The sequence below is a fragment of the Egretta garzetta genome, unplaced genomic scaffold (assembly GCF_000687185.1).
Source record: "Egretta garzetta isolate BGI_Z169 unplaced genomic scaffold, ASM68718v1 scaffold644, whole genome shotgun sequence".
Classification (NCBI taxonomy): domain Eukaryota; kingdom Metazoa; phylum Chordata; class Aves; order Pelecaniformes; family Ardeidae; genus Egretta; species Egretta garzetta.
In genome coordinates, this window is record NW_009259452.1 from 14,865 (window position 1) to 30,094 (window position 15,230).

At 41.6% G+C, this 15,230-nt stretch overlaps 1 protein-coding gene across 1 annotated transcript in view; it reads left to right on the forward strand.

The window, feature by feature from the left end:
• The first annotated feature begins 9,835 nt into the window (after positions 1–9,835).
• The window catches only part of DHRS7C (dehydrogenase/reductase 7C), a 9,261-nt gene continuing 3,866 nt past the window's right edge, over positions 9,836–15,230 (forward strand). The window contains exons 1-2 of the mRNA XM_009637160.2: positions 9,836–9,989; positions 13,958–14,070. Coding sequence (XP_009635455.1) covers positions 9,836–9,989; positions 13,958–14,070 — 267 coding nt within the window. The remainder of the gene's footprint in view (positions 9,990–13,957; positions 14,071–15,230) is intronic.

Consider the following 15,230-nt stretch of genomic DNA (forward strand, 5'->3'; position numbering starts at 1 on the left):
GAACATGTACACGTACTGGAAATGGTAAAGAAGCTGAGTCCACTGGTGATGTGCTTTTTTACGTTGGGGAAAGAAAAGAATTGTTTAGAATAGAATAGAATAGAATAGAATAGAATAGAATAGAATAGAATAGAATAGAATAGAATAGAATAGAATAGAATAGAATAGAATAGAATAGAATAGAATAGAATAGAATAGAATAGAATAGAATAGAATAGAATAGAATAGAATAGAATAGAATAGAATAGAATAGAATAGAATAGAATAGAATAGAATAGAATAGAATAGAATAGAATAGAATAGAATAGAATAGAATAGGTTGGAAGGGACTTTAATGATCATCTAGTTCCAATGCCCCTGCCGTAGTCAGGGTCACCTTCCACTAGAACAGGTTGCTCAAAGCCCCATCCAGCCTGCTCTTGAACACTTCCAGAGAGGGGGCATCCACAACTTCTCTGGGCAATCTGTGCCACTGCCTCACCACCTTCACAGAAAAGGGTTTCTTCCTAAAATCTAATCTAAATTTACCCTCTTTCAGTTTAACCATTACCCCTCATCCTATCACTACTCCCTGACAAAAGGTGCCTCCCTATATTTCCTGTAGGCCCCCTTTAAGTACTGGAGGGCCACTGTAAAGTGTCCCCAGAGCCTTCTCTTCTCTAGGCTAAACAAACACAACTCTCTCAGCCTGTCCTCATAGGGAAGGTGCTCCAGCCCCCTGGTCATCTTTGTGGTCCTCCTCCGGACCCACGGGAGCAGATCCATGTCTTTCTTATGCTGGGGACCACAGAACTGAACGCAGTACCCCAGGGGGGGTCTCACAAGAGTGGAGTGGAGGGGGAGAATCACCTCCCTCCACCTGCTGGCCACACTTCTTGTGATGCAGCCCAGGATGTGATTGGATTTCTGCAATTGGATGCAAGTGCATGTTGCTGGTTCCTATTCAGTTTTTCATCCACCAGTACCCCCAAGTCTTTCTCCACAGGGCTGCTCTCAATCCACTCTTTGTCCAGCCTGTATCCACATTTGGGATTGCCCCAACCCAGGTGCAGGACCTTGCTCTTGGCCTTGTGGAACTTCATGAGGTTTGTACAAGACAACCTCTCTAGCCTGTCAAGGTCCCTCTGGATGGCATCCCCTCCCTCGAGAGTATCAACCACACCTCTCAGGTTGGTGTCATCTGCAAACTTGCTGAGAGGGCACTCAATCCCACTGTCCGTGTCCCCAACAAAGATGTTTAACAGCACTGGTCCCAATACTGACCCCTGAGGAACACCACTTGTCAGTGGTCTCTACCCAGACATGGAGGCATTGACCGCAACTCTTTGAGTGGAACCACCCAGCCAATTCCTTATCAACTGAGTGGTCTACCCATCAGATCTATGCCTCTTCAATTTTCAGATAAGGATGTTGTGTGGGACAGTGTCAATTGCTCTGCCCAAGTCCAGGTAGGTGACGTCAGTTGCTCTTCCCTTATCCACCGTGCTGTTACACCGTCATAGAAGGACACCACATTTGTCAGGCATGGTTTGCCTTTAATGAAGCTATGTTGGTTGTCACAAATCACCTCTCTATTATCCATGTGCCTTAGCATAGTTTCCAGGAGGATCTGCTCCATGATCTTGCCAGGCACAGAGGTGAGCTCTGTTCTCAGCCCCGTGGAGCTGGCTCAGCAGAGGAACTGGCCGCCCTCATCAGCAGTGACATCCCCTTCCACTTATGAGGCATCGGGGTGAAGGAACAAGTTCACACAGATGTCTCTGGCCTGGCTTGAAGTTAGGCCTCTTCCCCAGTCCCTACCTCACAGATACGGCTGTAGGATCCTGCGGTCATCTCTGCTGGAGGCAAACAAGAACCTTGTGCACACAGTCGGTCACCTCCTCAGAGAGGGCTGTCAGGCTGAGCAAGCACAACCTGCCGCTATAGAAGACATCCTGGCTGGGTTACTCTAAACAATCCTCTTACAGGCACAAAGGGAAATATATCTTACATATGAGGCCAAGACTTCACTGTTGGTAGAATTGGAATGGTAACAGTCTTCCCCAAGAATCACTGTAAATCTCGATCTAATCAATACAAAAAAAAAAAAGAAATAAAAACAAAATAAAGGGTACTATTACAGAAGTTTGGGTGATAATGATAGTTGTGATTGGTTTTCGCATGTTCCCTGGTATCCACCCCATTCTCTGCTGCTGTTCTCATTCCTCCTCTGTTCCTGTTATTCTTGAGGTCAACAGTGTCAGCTTTACCAGGACCTCTCACTGGAGCACAGTGTGATCAAGGGACTTTGAGTTAGTATAACGTTATCCCATGGGGATCCCACTAACCTTTAGTACATACCTCTTCCTGCTCTCCCTTCTCACTTTTCTGGGACAAGTTTCCTGGGTAAAGGACCCTGTAGCTGCTGGCTGCACTCTGGAACCAGCTGTTCACCAGCCAGAGGGGCAGCCTGCAGGGGCAGGGCATTTGTTGTCCTGTCCCTCTCTGGGATCTGTTGGTATCTATAGAGGCTCACAGGGTTGTGGAGTTGGGACTGAGGAGAGAAGGACCAAAATCATTATAGAGGACTTGCATGACTTTCTAAGGGACAGGTGGAACTGCAGTTGGCCTCAGTCTTGGTGCTCAGATTCTACTTCTGGAAGCAGTAGCATGGTATGGCATCCAGTCCCTGAATGCTGAGGCATGATTCCTGTGCCACATCACACATGTTCAGTCTCATCTGCGTGACTGAAAAGCCTAGAGGAGCCATCATGCATATAGAGGTTATCACTCCTAAAGAATTCTAGGTGTGTTTTGAGACAGAAAAATATCTTTGGCCAAAATGGGATTCAAAGCCATGCACTGTTTGTTAGGTGTCAGACAGAGTAACTGCTTGGCCATCACATGTTGGCCATCATACCACATTAGGACTCCAATTGTTTAGAGACCTGAGCTGGACCTGGCCTACCTTTTGTTTCAGAAGAGTACACAAAAAGATGCCAAAGGGTCTTTGGTCTTCAAAGGTACAGTTTTATAAGGACAAACTAGAACAGAACAATACTGTAAATGGACAAAACCCAGATCTGAGGTAGACAGATTAAAACAAGAATGTCTGAAAATTATTATTTCTCTGGCATCTGTCATGGAGCCAATACACCAACTTGCATGCCCAAACCAAACTTTTGTTCATCACTAGGAATCTCCTCTTTCACTTGGCTGTGGTTTGGCTGCAAATCTGCTTCAAATAAGCCCTTTGCTCTTCCTGCAGAGTCCCAGGAGCAATCACTCCACAGGTGTCCTGTCTGCTCTCCCCTTAGCCCCTGTCTGCCCAGTCCTACCCCCTCGCTCCCATGATGTGCCTGTCAAGTTGTTTTGGGAATATTAACAAAATCCTCTCTCTCCACACGTGTGGTTCAAACCAGAGGGTTCACAGCCAGGAGAAGACAGCCAGTCAGCCTACTGCTTGTTGGTGAACAACAGCTGTTCAACAGAACAAGAACAGGACTTTACCCAGGCCACTCTAAGCAAACACATTAAAAGTGTGTATTTTTTTTCCCCAGACCTGACAGATTATGCCTTTAACAAGTGCCCTCTTCATTTTTCCTGAGTGAAAGACATTGCCTAATGCCATTAGAGTTTCAGATCTCTCTATACAGATGCATAGATGGTGCACCAAAAGTGTCTTACAGTTGTGAGTTCTGTCTGTGAAATTCTGATTATTATAAATCAAAATGAAAGCTATTCAACCTTTGGAGGTTTATTTCAGTAATACTTCACACAATTCAGCTGCTAGAATTTTGTGGTAAACTATGAGTAACTTTTTTTTTTATTTATTATAATAATTCCTGTAATGTACCAGGTAGCAGCTTGGTCTGAACTCTTCTAAATTTCACTACTTACTTTTGTAGAACTGTAAATAACTCTGCTTACTCCAAGAATATTTATTGAGCTAGTCCAACAATCTTTAAAAATGTCTAAGACTGAAATCTTCAAGATTTACAGAAAGCTATGTTGATCGCTCATGTAGAGTTCTGGGTAATTCTGAAAAATAAAAAGAAAGAACATATGCTTGATTTATTCTAATTCTCTTCTATGGAGGCCTCTGTATCTTTTCGTTTTCAGCTGAGTTCTGCTCATCATTCTTAAAGAATGCTGCATCTTCTAAGGCATATTGTCCGTCTCAGTTTTTCCCAGGCCACTCGATATATGTGAAACATTTAAAAGCTTTCCTTTTCTTAGAGTAGATGTATGCAGTTGTATTAACTTATGTTTTGCTAGTTCAATATGACAGCACTTTGTCAGGTTCTGCAAAGCTTTTATCTCTAACCTAAGCTGTGTCCTGGGCTGCATTAGGAGGAACGTTGCCAGCAGGTCGAGGGAGGTGATCTTTTCCCTCTGCTCAGCACTGGTGAGGCCACACCTGGAGTACTGGCCTCCCCAGTACCAGACAGACATGGACATACTGGGAAGAGCCCAGCAAAGGGCCAAAAGGGTGGTTAAGGGACTGGAGCACCTCTCCAGTCTGAGAGATCCTGGCCTGTTCAGCCTGGAGGAGAGAAGGCTCAGGGGGATCTCATCCATGTATATAAATACCCAAGGGGAGGGTGCAAAGAGGATGGAGCCAGGCTCTTTTCAGTGGTGTCCAGTGACAGGACCAGAGGCAATGGGCACAAAACGAAACACAGGAGGCTCCCTCTGAATATCAGACTTATGTGATATAGTGCGGAATGGAATTAAACTGTCCCTAGATAAGAGTTGAAAGCACAGTGTGATACATGGCCAGGCTGGAGCACAGTAGCAAAGACCATCTCCTGATCTTCTAGCCAAGATAGAAAAGCTTTTTAGAAGACATGGGAGAGAAAGGAAGAAGAGGTTAAGATGATTTTTTTTCATAGAGATTGGGGGGGAAAAAAAACCAAACAAGGGAGAGGCGTGGAAAACTGAAATCCTAGAAGGAATGGAGACATGGTTATACCATGGAAAACCACTATCCTGCTCATCTGCAGGTTTGCCATAGGTGCTGGTAAGTTATGAGAGACCAGAATTTTAAAGCCATGAAAATTTTTAGTCTCCTGCTGATAACAGTAGAGCAAAAATACCATCTGACTGGTTATGACAAATTGTGCGCAGTGAGGACTGATCTCTTTCCTTAAATCCATAAGAGGGAGCATGTGAGCAAAAAATGCTCTAAGACCATCAGGCCTTAAGACCAGCCAAAGCCTGTGCAGGGAACCATGACAGCTACAGAGACAATTCCAGGGCAAGGATGCTGTTTGGTCGCATCGCAGTGTGAAAAACGTATTCTCTTGCTCTGGTGTACAGACTGCAGACAGGATGCAAAACTCCCTGTGCTCACCTGAAACTAGGCAGAGGAATGAAGGCTAAAGTACAATGTTTATTTTCAAGGAGCCTATGAGATAACTGATATGCAACTGGTATAAATGGGACAATTGTAGGTTAACGTATAGGTGCAGACTCTTGGTAGGGCACTCACTAATCACATCAGTAACGCCTTACCAGGCTGAGATTGCCTAGGTCACCAGATGAGAACCACATCATTTGGATATAGATGTCGCAGAACTGGGCCCAATGAGCAAAAAGTAATTCAGAGTGGATTGTTTCTTTGGAAGGAGTTTGAGAAAGAAAGGGGGATAGAATGGCTACAAAAAAGTAGATTCAGAAGTAGAAAAAAATGGGGAATAATATATGAAACCAAGGAAAGAGAAAAGATGAGACCTTCCAACAGTAGGAGTGCAGATGCCTACAGGTGGTAATGAAGCTGACTGCAGATCCAAGCCCACTGGGAAACTAGAGGGAAACCTGTTGGTCAACCTAATAGAGTCTCCCTCAGGAGCACGGAGGGCAGATTGACTACAGGCTTGTACGTCTGTGTTACTGAGAGGAACACCGATTTTCCTCTTCTAACTTCCTCAGGGGAGGAACTGTACCTACGTACTGTGGCACACCACTGCTGTAAATGCATGGGAAGAGACCACCAAATAAATAATAAATGCATGGACTGAGGAGTGGTTTTGACCTTGAGCAGGCAGTATGTTTGACTTGAACGAGATGTTCTTCTGTTGACACTGTGTTTCTGATTCAAAGGTTTCTGGCTCTTGCATTGTGACCACAGCAGGTTTTTAGTCCGAAATTGTTAAGATTTTTTTTTTTTTTTTTTTTACATTGAGAATGTACATACTGTATGTATCTGCTGCTCCCAGGACCAAATATGGTGCTGACTGCTTTTCAGGCAAGAATTTCTGGGATTTCCAAGGCTTGAAAATATTCATAGTAGGATTATGAATATATGATAGGCTAATCATGCAAGTTAAAAACAGGTCTATAAATAGTGGGGACCATTCACAGATGTTTATGGCATAGGTATAAACATAGGAATTCTAGAAACTGCCCGAAGTATCTTTAAGTAAAAACTATACTGTCAGCATGTTCAGTGACCTCAAAGCTATCAAAAGAAAATACAAAGAAAATCAATAAAATAAGAATGGAAGAAAACAGAAACAAAGGCTGAGAAAACAAAAAAAAAGGTAGAATTCATTTAACTGTGCAAATAATGTAGTCACAGTAAATGCCCCACAACGTCACATGGCTGAGACAAATGGGGAACACAGGACTTGCTACAGCCTACATGTTCCATTGTCAAGAGCATACAAAGCACAGAACTTAAGCACGTCACCTGACTACTCTTAGCATTAAAACTATCTCTGGCTTTGAGCGCTAGAGACACATATCCTCTCAAAGTATATGAAAACCCACATAACTTTCCATTTCTGCTGAAAGAAATTATTGAATGTTACACAGCCACTTATTAAAATAAAGAGCTATGCTGTGAATGAGAATATGCCCATGCCTAGGGGGTTCAAAAACTCCAGAAAGTATAACTGTAAAGCTAGGGTCATCTATTTGTGGCAGACGTGAATTCGAAATACAGGTTTCTTCTCCCTGGATGAATGCTTTAATCACCAGTGCCCTTAATCATTGATTTCTCTACAGTTTTTTAAACTCTAGTTTCCTACAAGAAACAAACAAAACCAAACAAAACCACAAACAAAACATGGAAGAACCCCCGCCCGTCCACCCAATGATATTTCCAGCACTTCTGAACAGTGTGAAATGCAAGCAATGTAAATGTATGTAAGTGCATGTTCAGGCTCCCAGACAGCCTCCTGGGTCGAGCACTTCAGGGAGTTAAGCCCTAGGTCTCCATTAGGTTCCGGGTTTGGACACATACTGCTCAGCTCTGTTGTCATCTGGGACAGTTCCTGGAGCTCAGGTCTGGACAAGGGGGTTGGGAATGTAGACGCTTTCAGAGCTCACTGTGGGAGAGCGAGGGCCTCACTTCTGTTCAAGTTCCCCTGTAGATGACTTACCTTTTTTTATGGGATCTACCCTCTGAAACAATTTATAATTATTCTTGATTCTCTGGTGTTTCCAATGGTGCTCTGTAGGTGGCAGTGCAGAACACATTTCTCTGGTACTTACCCGACTGAGAGATTTGTGTGTTTGGAAAGATTTGGGTGTTTTGGTTATTGCAGTCACTGTATGTCTGTATTTTTCCAGATGACTCAGGCAGTCTTCCTTTACAATTGTTCATTATTATTAGTTGACATGTTAGCATTTTATCATTACTATCATACACATCGTTGGTTGTCTAGTTCTTCCAATTGATTTTTTCTTACTCTTGCTCTTACGTTACTTCCGCCATTGATCTAGTTCATTTGGGAACAAAGCGAACAAATCACTTGGAACTCCTATAAAACCTCTCTCTTTAGTGTGCACTTTTTTTTTTTTTTTTTGATATTTCACTTTCACAGAAAAATGTTTCCAGAACCCTGAATAAATTAAAGGAACAACACATCCTGTTCCATAAAAGGAACAAAGCAGTTTACTTATTGATAGAGAAATGCATATCTGTTTATTTAAAGCTGATGCTTTGAAAGTAAGCAAAGACAGATGGGGCTTTAAGGGTGATGGAAAAATCACATGTCCTCTCTGCTTCTGCAGGTGGCTTGGCATGACTTCTCAGCTCATTTGACTTGATGTTTTTATATTCTCCTGTGGAAACTGGTGTAAATTTCAGGACACCATGACCATTTTGCATTGGAAAACTATTATTTATTCATATCTGTCATTTACTATGGAGTCTTTTTAGCTAGAAGTGCACACAATGTTTCAAACACTGGCACAATATACAGTTCTGTGGTTTGGAAATTTTAAATCATGGGTTCTTTGGCAGCCAACTTCAGCTTCCACAGGCAGGAATACACATCTTGATTCCCAGTGTCATTCTAAAGCAAGTTAGGTTTACAAACTATGTCTGAAAGTCCCCTCCTACGCCCTCTTGAACAATCTTCTATCCTTTCCCACTGACTTCACGAACACTGTCCTGGTACTTGCAGACCTAACCATGAAGTCTTTGTCCCTTGTTACAGCACTCCAAAATCAACGACTCTCTACCATGTGTAGCCTTGTCATTCTCCCATTGGAGATGAAAATTAGAACATAGAATTTAGATGATCATTACAAGCACGAACAGGAGTACTGAATCTGGTTGTCAAAACTTACAATTATAAGACTGATAGAATTTTTTGAAACAGCAAAACAGGAATGATTTATGATAAACCATACTTTCCCCTAGAACTCCAAAGGGCAACCCATAACAGTGATTGTCCTGTTAACAGATAACGTCTGCAGGAAAATGTAAAAGTTAGATCACCTATCTGAAGTTGATATGGTCCTGAAATTGATGGGAAAGAGGCACATCTGCCCTTCAGACACCAAGAGTGGAAAGCAACCCATGGCACCTGGGAGCGCAGTGCGCCAGCTGGGTCTGCTTTCCAGCAGCTCCCAAGCCGGCTTGCTCAAAGACCTTCTCCTGACATATACATGCATCATTCATATTGCTGAATGGTGATTATTTCAAGTGGCAACTTCTTTATGGTGCCTTTTGCTTGTTTTTGAAGACCTATTGTTATCATGGAGTTTATACAAATGTTTTTATGTGTGAAGTTAATTGAAGGCCAATGACAAGAAATGAGACAGTCCTATGAACAACTGCAGCCAAAGGTGAGACAGAAAGAGATGTTTCTTTGCACAGTTGAATTGGGACTGTACTGAAAGCTTTTACATGACTGCCCAGCCTACTGGCCTGGATAGGTCAGGCATGTGAATTGCACTGTAGATGCTATATTTACTTTTAAAGTATCTCTGTCACATGGCTATACATAGCCATTCTCGTCCAGGGCAAGCAGCAGCTACAAATGCAGTGCTCTATGAAATTGCTGAAGGACTTCAATTAAACCTGTAATACAAAAATTTACAAAAATACAAAAGAATGCTTTGCCTGTATGTGGAGTCTTCATAGCCATAGTAAGTGATTCAATTTTCTCTATCTTTTAGAACGGAAAACACTTCTATTATATGTTTTATCTGAAATTAGGATTTAAAACTTTTTCTCCATTTTCCTCTAATAGCAACATAATTAAAAGTTCAGTGTTATATTTTAGCCTATGTTTTGCCTCAAGGCAATATTTGTACTAAAATTCTATTATGCTTTTGCCAACATAGAGTAATTTTGAATAAAAGGAATCCAGATTTGGTTAGACCATGAAATGATGAGGAAAACAGACAAACAAACAATATTACCCTGTGTATTAAATAATAATATTAAGCCATTGATTGGAAAACAAGCTTCCCACTGCTTCAAGCCTTTGGCATGTGGATTACTGGATTTTCTAAATATGAAAACATTGCTTTTTTAGATAAGAATAATTTGAAAAATAATGAATACATATTATGATTACTGGTACTCTCATATGGCCTTTTGTTTCCTGCAGAGATGGGCATTCTTGCTGTACTTGCTCTACCATTGCTTCTCCTAGGGATCAGTGGAATTACCTATATTTACCAGTCAGTCAGGTGGCTATTGTCCAAGTCAGCTGTGCAAAACCAGGTGGTGGTGATCACAGATGCCATCTCTGGACTGGGCAAGGGTGAGTTGTCTCGTTTCTTCTCAGTGTCAGAGAACAGAAACAGCCAGAGAACCACCTTCTAGGTGAAAAAATGTGCGTGCATTACCTTGTATATATTAATAACTGCCTGGATGAAGCAGAAGGTAATAAATACAATTTTTTAAAAAAACCTGTGATTTTTAAATGTACATTTTTCGTCTCAGCCACAGGAACTGCTGGTAAACTTTCAGGAACTGCAGAGCTTTGTATTTCTTTAATTCAGTAGAACAAGAGGCCTTGTAAGCACATTAAGAATGCTATTTTTAGCATGTTGCTACTATGAGATCTTATTACACAGACTGTCACTGCAGGGCAGCGGCAAATCAGTATCAGCAGGTGTCACCTTACCCTTTACATGTTCCTTTTCAGCCCTTAAAGACTTCACCATTTCCTGCTCCCCATAAACAGCTGTGCTCACCCCTCTGTCCCTGTTCATCTCTCTGTTCCCTCCATCGCCCATGCTACTCCTCCTCCCTTGAGACCCTCCAGTACGTCCAACTGGACGATGTGTAATGGTGGGTTCAGTGGATGGAAGGAAAGGCTATGTGGTAATTTATCTGTTTATATAAGCTGATTGCCTGGGTGACCAGCCACTTAGCTTACACTTCTTCTCAGCTCATATTTCCTGTCTCCGTGGTGCTGCCAGATTAGAGGCAGTGGGTCATACACTGCTTGTGTGCAGCCCTGCTCTAGGCATCACTTGAGGGGCAGCAGATGCAAGGCAGTAAGGCAAACATAGCTTGAGGCTACGTTTTGGCGTTTTTCAGTGAAGACTTGCTCTATGTTGGAAACCTTGCACTCCCAAACAGAAAATAGACGGGGAAAGAGAATGCTCTTGCAGAATTATTCCTTAGCAGAGTAGAACAGACACCTGAAACAGTAATACAGGTTACAGTGGCAAGGAGTATTCTTCATCGGAGCCTGTCAGGACAAGGCATGAAATAATTCTGACCTCTACATCCCACCTGGTCTTTCCCTTTCCCTGACACACTTCAGTTTCAGTTGAAGAGAGTATTAGCATGTGTTTTCTCTGGTTGGTTATATTTTGGTATTTTTTTTGGAGAGACATGATTTAGAGACTGGGTGTCTCATAGAATCATAGGATGCCTGGAGGTTTCTAGGCAGAAGTCCTGCTTGGAGCAGGAACATTATCAGTGCTAGATGTGGCTGGGTGTAGCTTCAAGCCAAATCTTGGAAACCTCTAAGGATAAAGAACATTTATTGAACATTTCTCCAGGTATCTTGCTCCAGCACTGCATGACCCCTGGAGAAGATTTTCCTAAGTTCAATTCCCTTATTAACATTTCCTCATCCTTTTTTTTTTTTTTTGTGAGTAGCTGCTGCCTGTCTCTTGAGGCTACAAAGGCAACCACTTCCCCCCACACACCCTTTTTCACATAGGTAAAAGGAACTGACTCAAAGCAGTTTTATTTTATTATCCTAAACATATCTACTGCTGGTATCCCATAAGGTGATACTGAGAAGTTATTTGCACACTTGAATTATTCCAAATCATGCAGAATTTGCTGTGCAGTCCACTCATGCACATGTGATGGCCATTCACCCAGAGCTTTAAAATACCAGCTGTCTGACCAGCTGCTGCATATTTGAGCTCTTAGGCAACAGCCAAATTCCTTTTCCCACATGCCAGAATTTCCGGACTAAAGATGACATTCATCAAAGTTAAAAAACAGAAACAAAAACTATCATGATTGAAGATGTTTGCAATGGTTTATGGTTGCTATTTAAACCTGATTCCTGTTTCTTCTCAGTGCTATAGCTCAGAAAAGTCCAGGATAGTTCTAGAGGAGAACATCATTAGTTTCCCTTTTTCCCTTTTATTGCTGTTCACACAGTAGTGATGTTTTATTGCTAAAGTTGCCTCAAATGTTATGTTTATAGGAAAAATACTGGGGTAGTTGTCCTATTACTGGCAAATAATCTTTTGGGCTTGAAATCAAAAATCTTTCTATGCTAGATAAAAGAAAATGAAAGATAGTCATAAAATTACTGTTGTAAATCATGAAAAAGATTACACAAATAAAAGTCTCCAGCTGCACATGTTTACAAATATAGAAGAGTGGATCCAGAACTGCTTCCATACAGATACTAAGAATCTAACATGGGCATTTAAGAAATCTAGGCTGGGCATATTAGCATAACTGGATTCACCTGTGGGTATTGGAATCTGAAGAAAATGCTTTTTGGAGGACAGACAGCCCTAGAACTATAGCACTGGGGCTATACTATTGCCCATTCAACAAAGGCCATGGGAACTAAGACAAATCAGACAGGCTGGAAAGGTGTAAGAGTAATTTAAGACCATATTCCTGTTCTTTCCACAGTGAATATGTAATATGATGCAGATTTTATTTAAGGACCAAATATGAGGGGTCCAAGGCTGAGAGCTTTTTGGAACACCTAATCAGGAAAAAAGACATGAGAGGAAAAACAACTCTTGATTTCCAGTCCTACCAGCACACATAACCCACTGTCAACTAATTGTCTGGCTGCACCCAAACCAGATATCTGGTTTGGGACACAGTAGGCACATTATCAGCCGCATCCTCAGGCATATCTGCAAGACATTGACTATTCCAAGAAAGAAATGGTAGGCAATTGTGTGCTTTTCTTGGTCAGGAGGACAGATCCCTGGACAAAGAGCCACAGTTTCAGTTCAGCTGAGCTATAACATACACCCTGTAGCAGCCTGTAACAGCCAGAGGGATACAACTGACAATTAATTCCTAAAGGATGCCCATGAGATATCTATGCTCCATGTTTTTAAATGTCTTTCTTTGGTCAAACTGACAGGACAGTGAGAAATATGTTCTTTTTCAACACCACCTAGAGAAGAAAATAGACCAGACACATGCTGTCAGGATGCTCCAGCCTGGCATTTCATAATCTGGATTGAGTTGAACACATTCATGAAGATGTAAACTAATGAGTTGGCTGCAGTCTTATAGCTAGTGCTGAGGTGGGATGATGGGTATCACTGACTGCCAGTTCTTCTTATTATGAGTCCCCACTTTCAGAAAAGCACAATCATAGTTCACTTGCATAAGAAAGAGGGAAGAATCCTCCCCAGAGACCTATCTTAAACTGGGCTGAATCCCTAGCTCAGAATATCCCTGAATATATGGAGAAAAAGCAGTGCCAGCCCAGCATACCCAATGGCCTCAGGCTTCAGGGAATGTAGCTGAACAAGAGGTAGCTCAAGCTGGTCCCTGATGCCTCTGCTGACTATTGGGAAGGTCTAATACTCAGGAGATAAAGGTCTTGGGATGGATTACATATGGAGGAAAGAGTCTGTAGAAGAAAGACCTCTCATCGGTGCTCCAACTGTGGGCTGGTGGGTGGTAAGTTCCTCTGTATTGCTCTTCCTCAAAGAAGTTGTAGATGAGTTTCACATTGCCAAGAGTTTCATGACATAGCATATAGATCTAGTTTTACTATTTACTGGAGTTGCTTGGTTTCTTCTTTATACTGCACTAGACACAAAGGTTTGCAAAAGGTGCAGTTTGTATTGTAACAACCTGAAGTGTGTATTTTTGTATATATTTTTCTTTATAGCAAGCATGTCTTTAAGTGGAGAATGTTAAGGAAGAAGGATAATGAGAGCAAATAATTCAAACCCATCATCCATTAACTGGCATATTCTTTTCTTAATTAAATTTTTATTATATCTTGTGACTAAACAGTACTGTTGTGCTGTCCCATTAATTGTCATTATACCATTACATTAAATTTTAATTTATTTCTCACATATATATTATTGCCATTTAGTGCTTTCTTTTTTCTCATATATATTTATTCTTTCAAAATTAATGAATATTAAAGTGTAGTTTCAACATAATTATCAAAACCAGCATCCCATTTCAAGTAAAACAAGCAAAATCAGATTGTTATTATTGTTATTATTTATTTTGAATGTATTTCTCTCCTAGAATGTTCTCGGGTGTTTCACACAGGAGGAGCAAGGCTTGTGTTGTGTGGCAGGACATGGGAAAAGTTAGAAGCCTTGTATGATGCTTTAATTAGCGTGGCAGACCCCAGCATGGTACGTATTTCCTCACTCTGCTTTGAAAATGTCACAACTTGAGATAAATACCTAGTTCAGGTACACAAAATGCTTTTAAATCCAGTAAAACAAGGTACATGAGACATGGTTTACTGCTAATGGTGATTCTGGTCACCCAATATAGTCCAGAGAGAGAGAAACAGCTCTGAAGGTTTTTTAGAGCATGATGTCAAAGCGTAAGTCAGAAATCCAGTTCTCTTGAGCTAAGTCAAGGCAATTACTGTAAACAACTGAGTGGTCCTGCATTTTGAACAATCCACCCAACTAGAAATGCTAGGCGTATGAATTCGCCTGTTAACTTGAATGAAAGGGAGCCAAAGTGCTTCATTTAATGACAGGATCTATTTTTCACACAATTAGAGTGCTCAAAGAGTGGGAGATGCATCTAATGATTTAACTCATTTTTAGTTCCTCCACTACTTCGAAAGAAGTCCCAGCTAGAAGGGCATGGCAGCATCTGTGTAAGGGTGCCCTTTCCTCGTTACCACTGACAGGGTCACAATGCAAGCCAACATGCAAAGCTGCCCCTACTGCCAGCTCTTTGGAAAGTGTTTCTTTGATGCTTTCTTTCTGTGACAGATAGCCAACTCATTTCAGGGCACAGGTGTTCCTGAAGTCATCACACAATTTCTACAGCCATTAGTCACCTGACCCTTTTTTTTGCAGTGAGCTTCATTATCTGCATAAATAACCATAAATGTAGTGTGTTCATGTTAGTCTGTGCAGACTTAACTAGGAAAAAAATATTAAATATGACTAAAGGATCTGCATTACATCTATGTAGTAATGTAGTAGGATACCCAGCGTTCATTCCTCTGTCCCATAGCTGATAAAATCTATATCTTTGCAGAAATCACACAAACGTAAACTCTATTTGGATGACCTACAGCTCAACAGACCATTCCTACCTGCCAGCTCCCCCCCATGGATATGTAAATTATCTATCAAAGCACTATATCCTAGACTCTGAGTTCAGCAAAGCTCTCCAGAAGGCTGCTTACAGGAAGACTGTAACTCGGAGTGGTAGGAGTCACCCTCTGTGTCTACTATATGTCTCCACTGATTACAAGAGAGGCAAAACTCAGTAGGATAGAGCTAGTCCAGCTTACCCTTCCCATGGTGTTCTGCTTCATCTGATG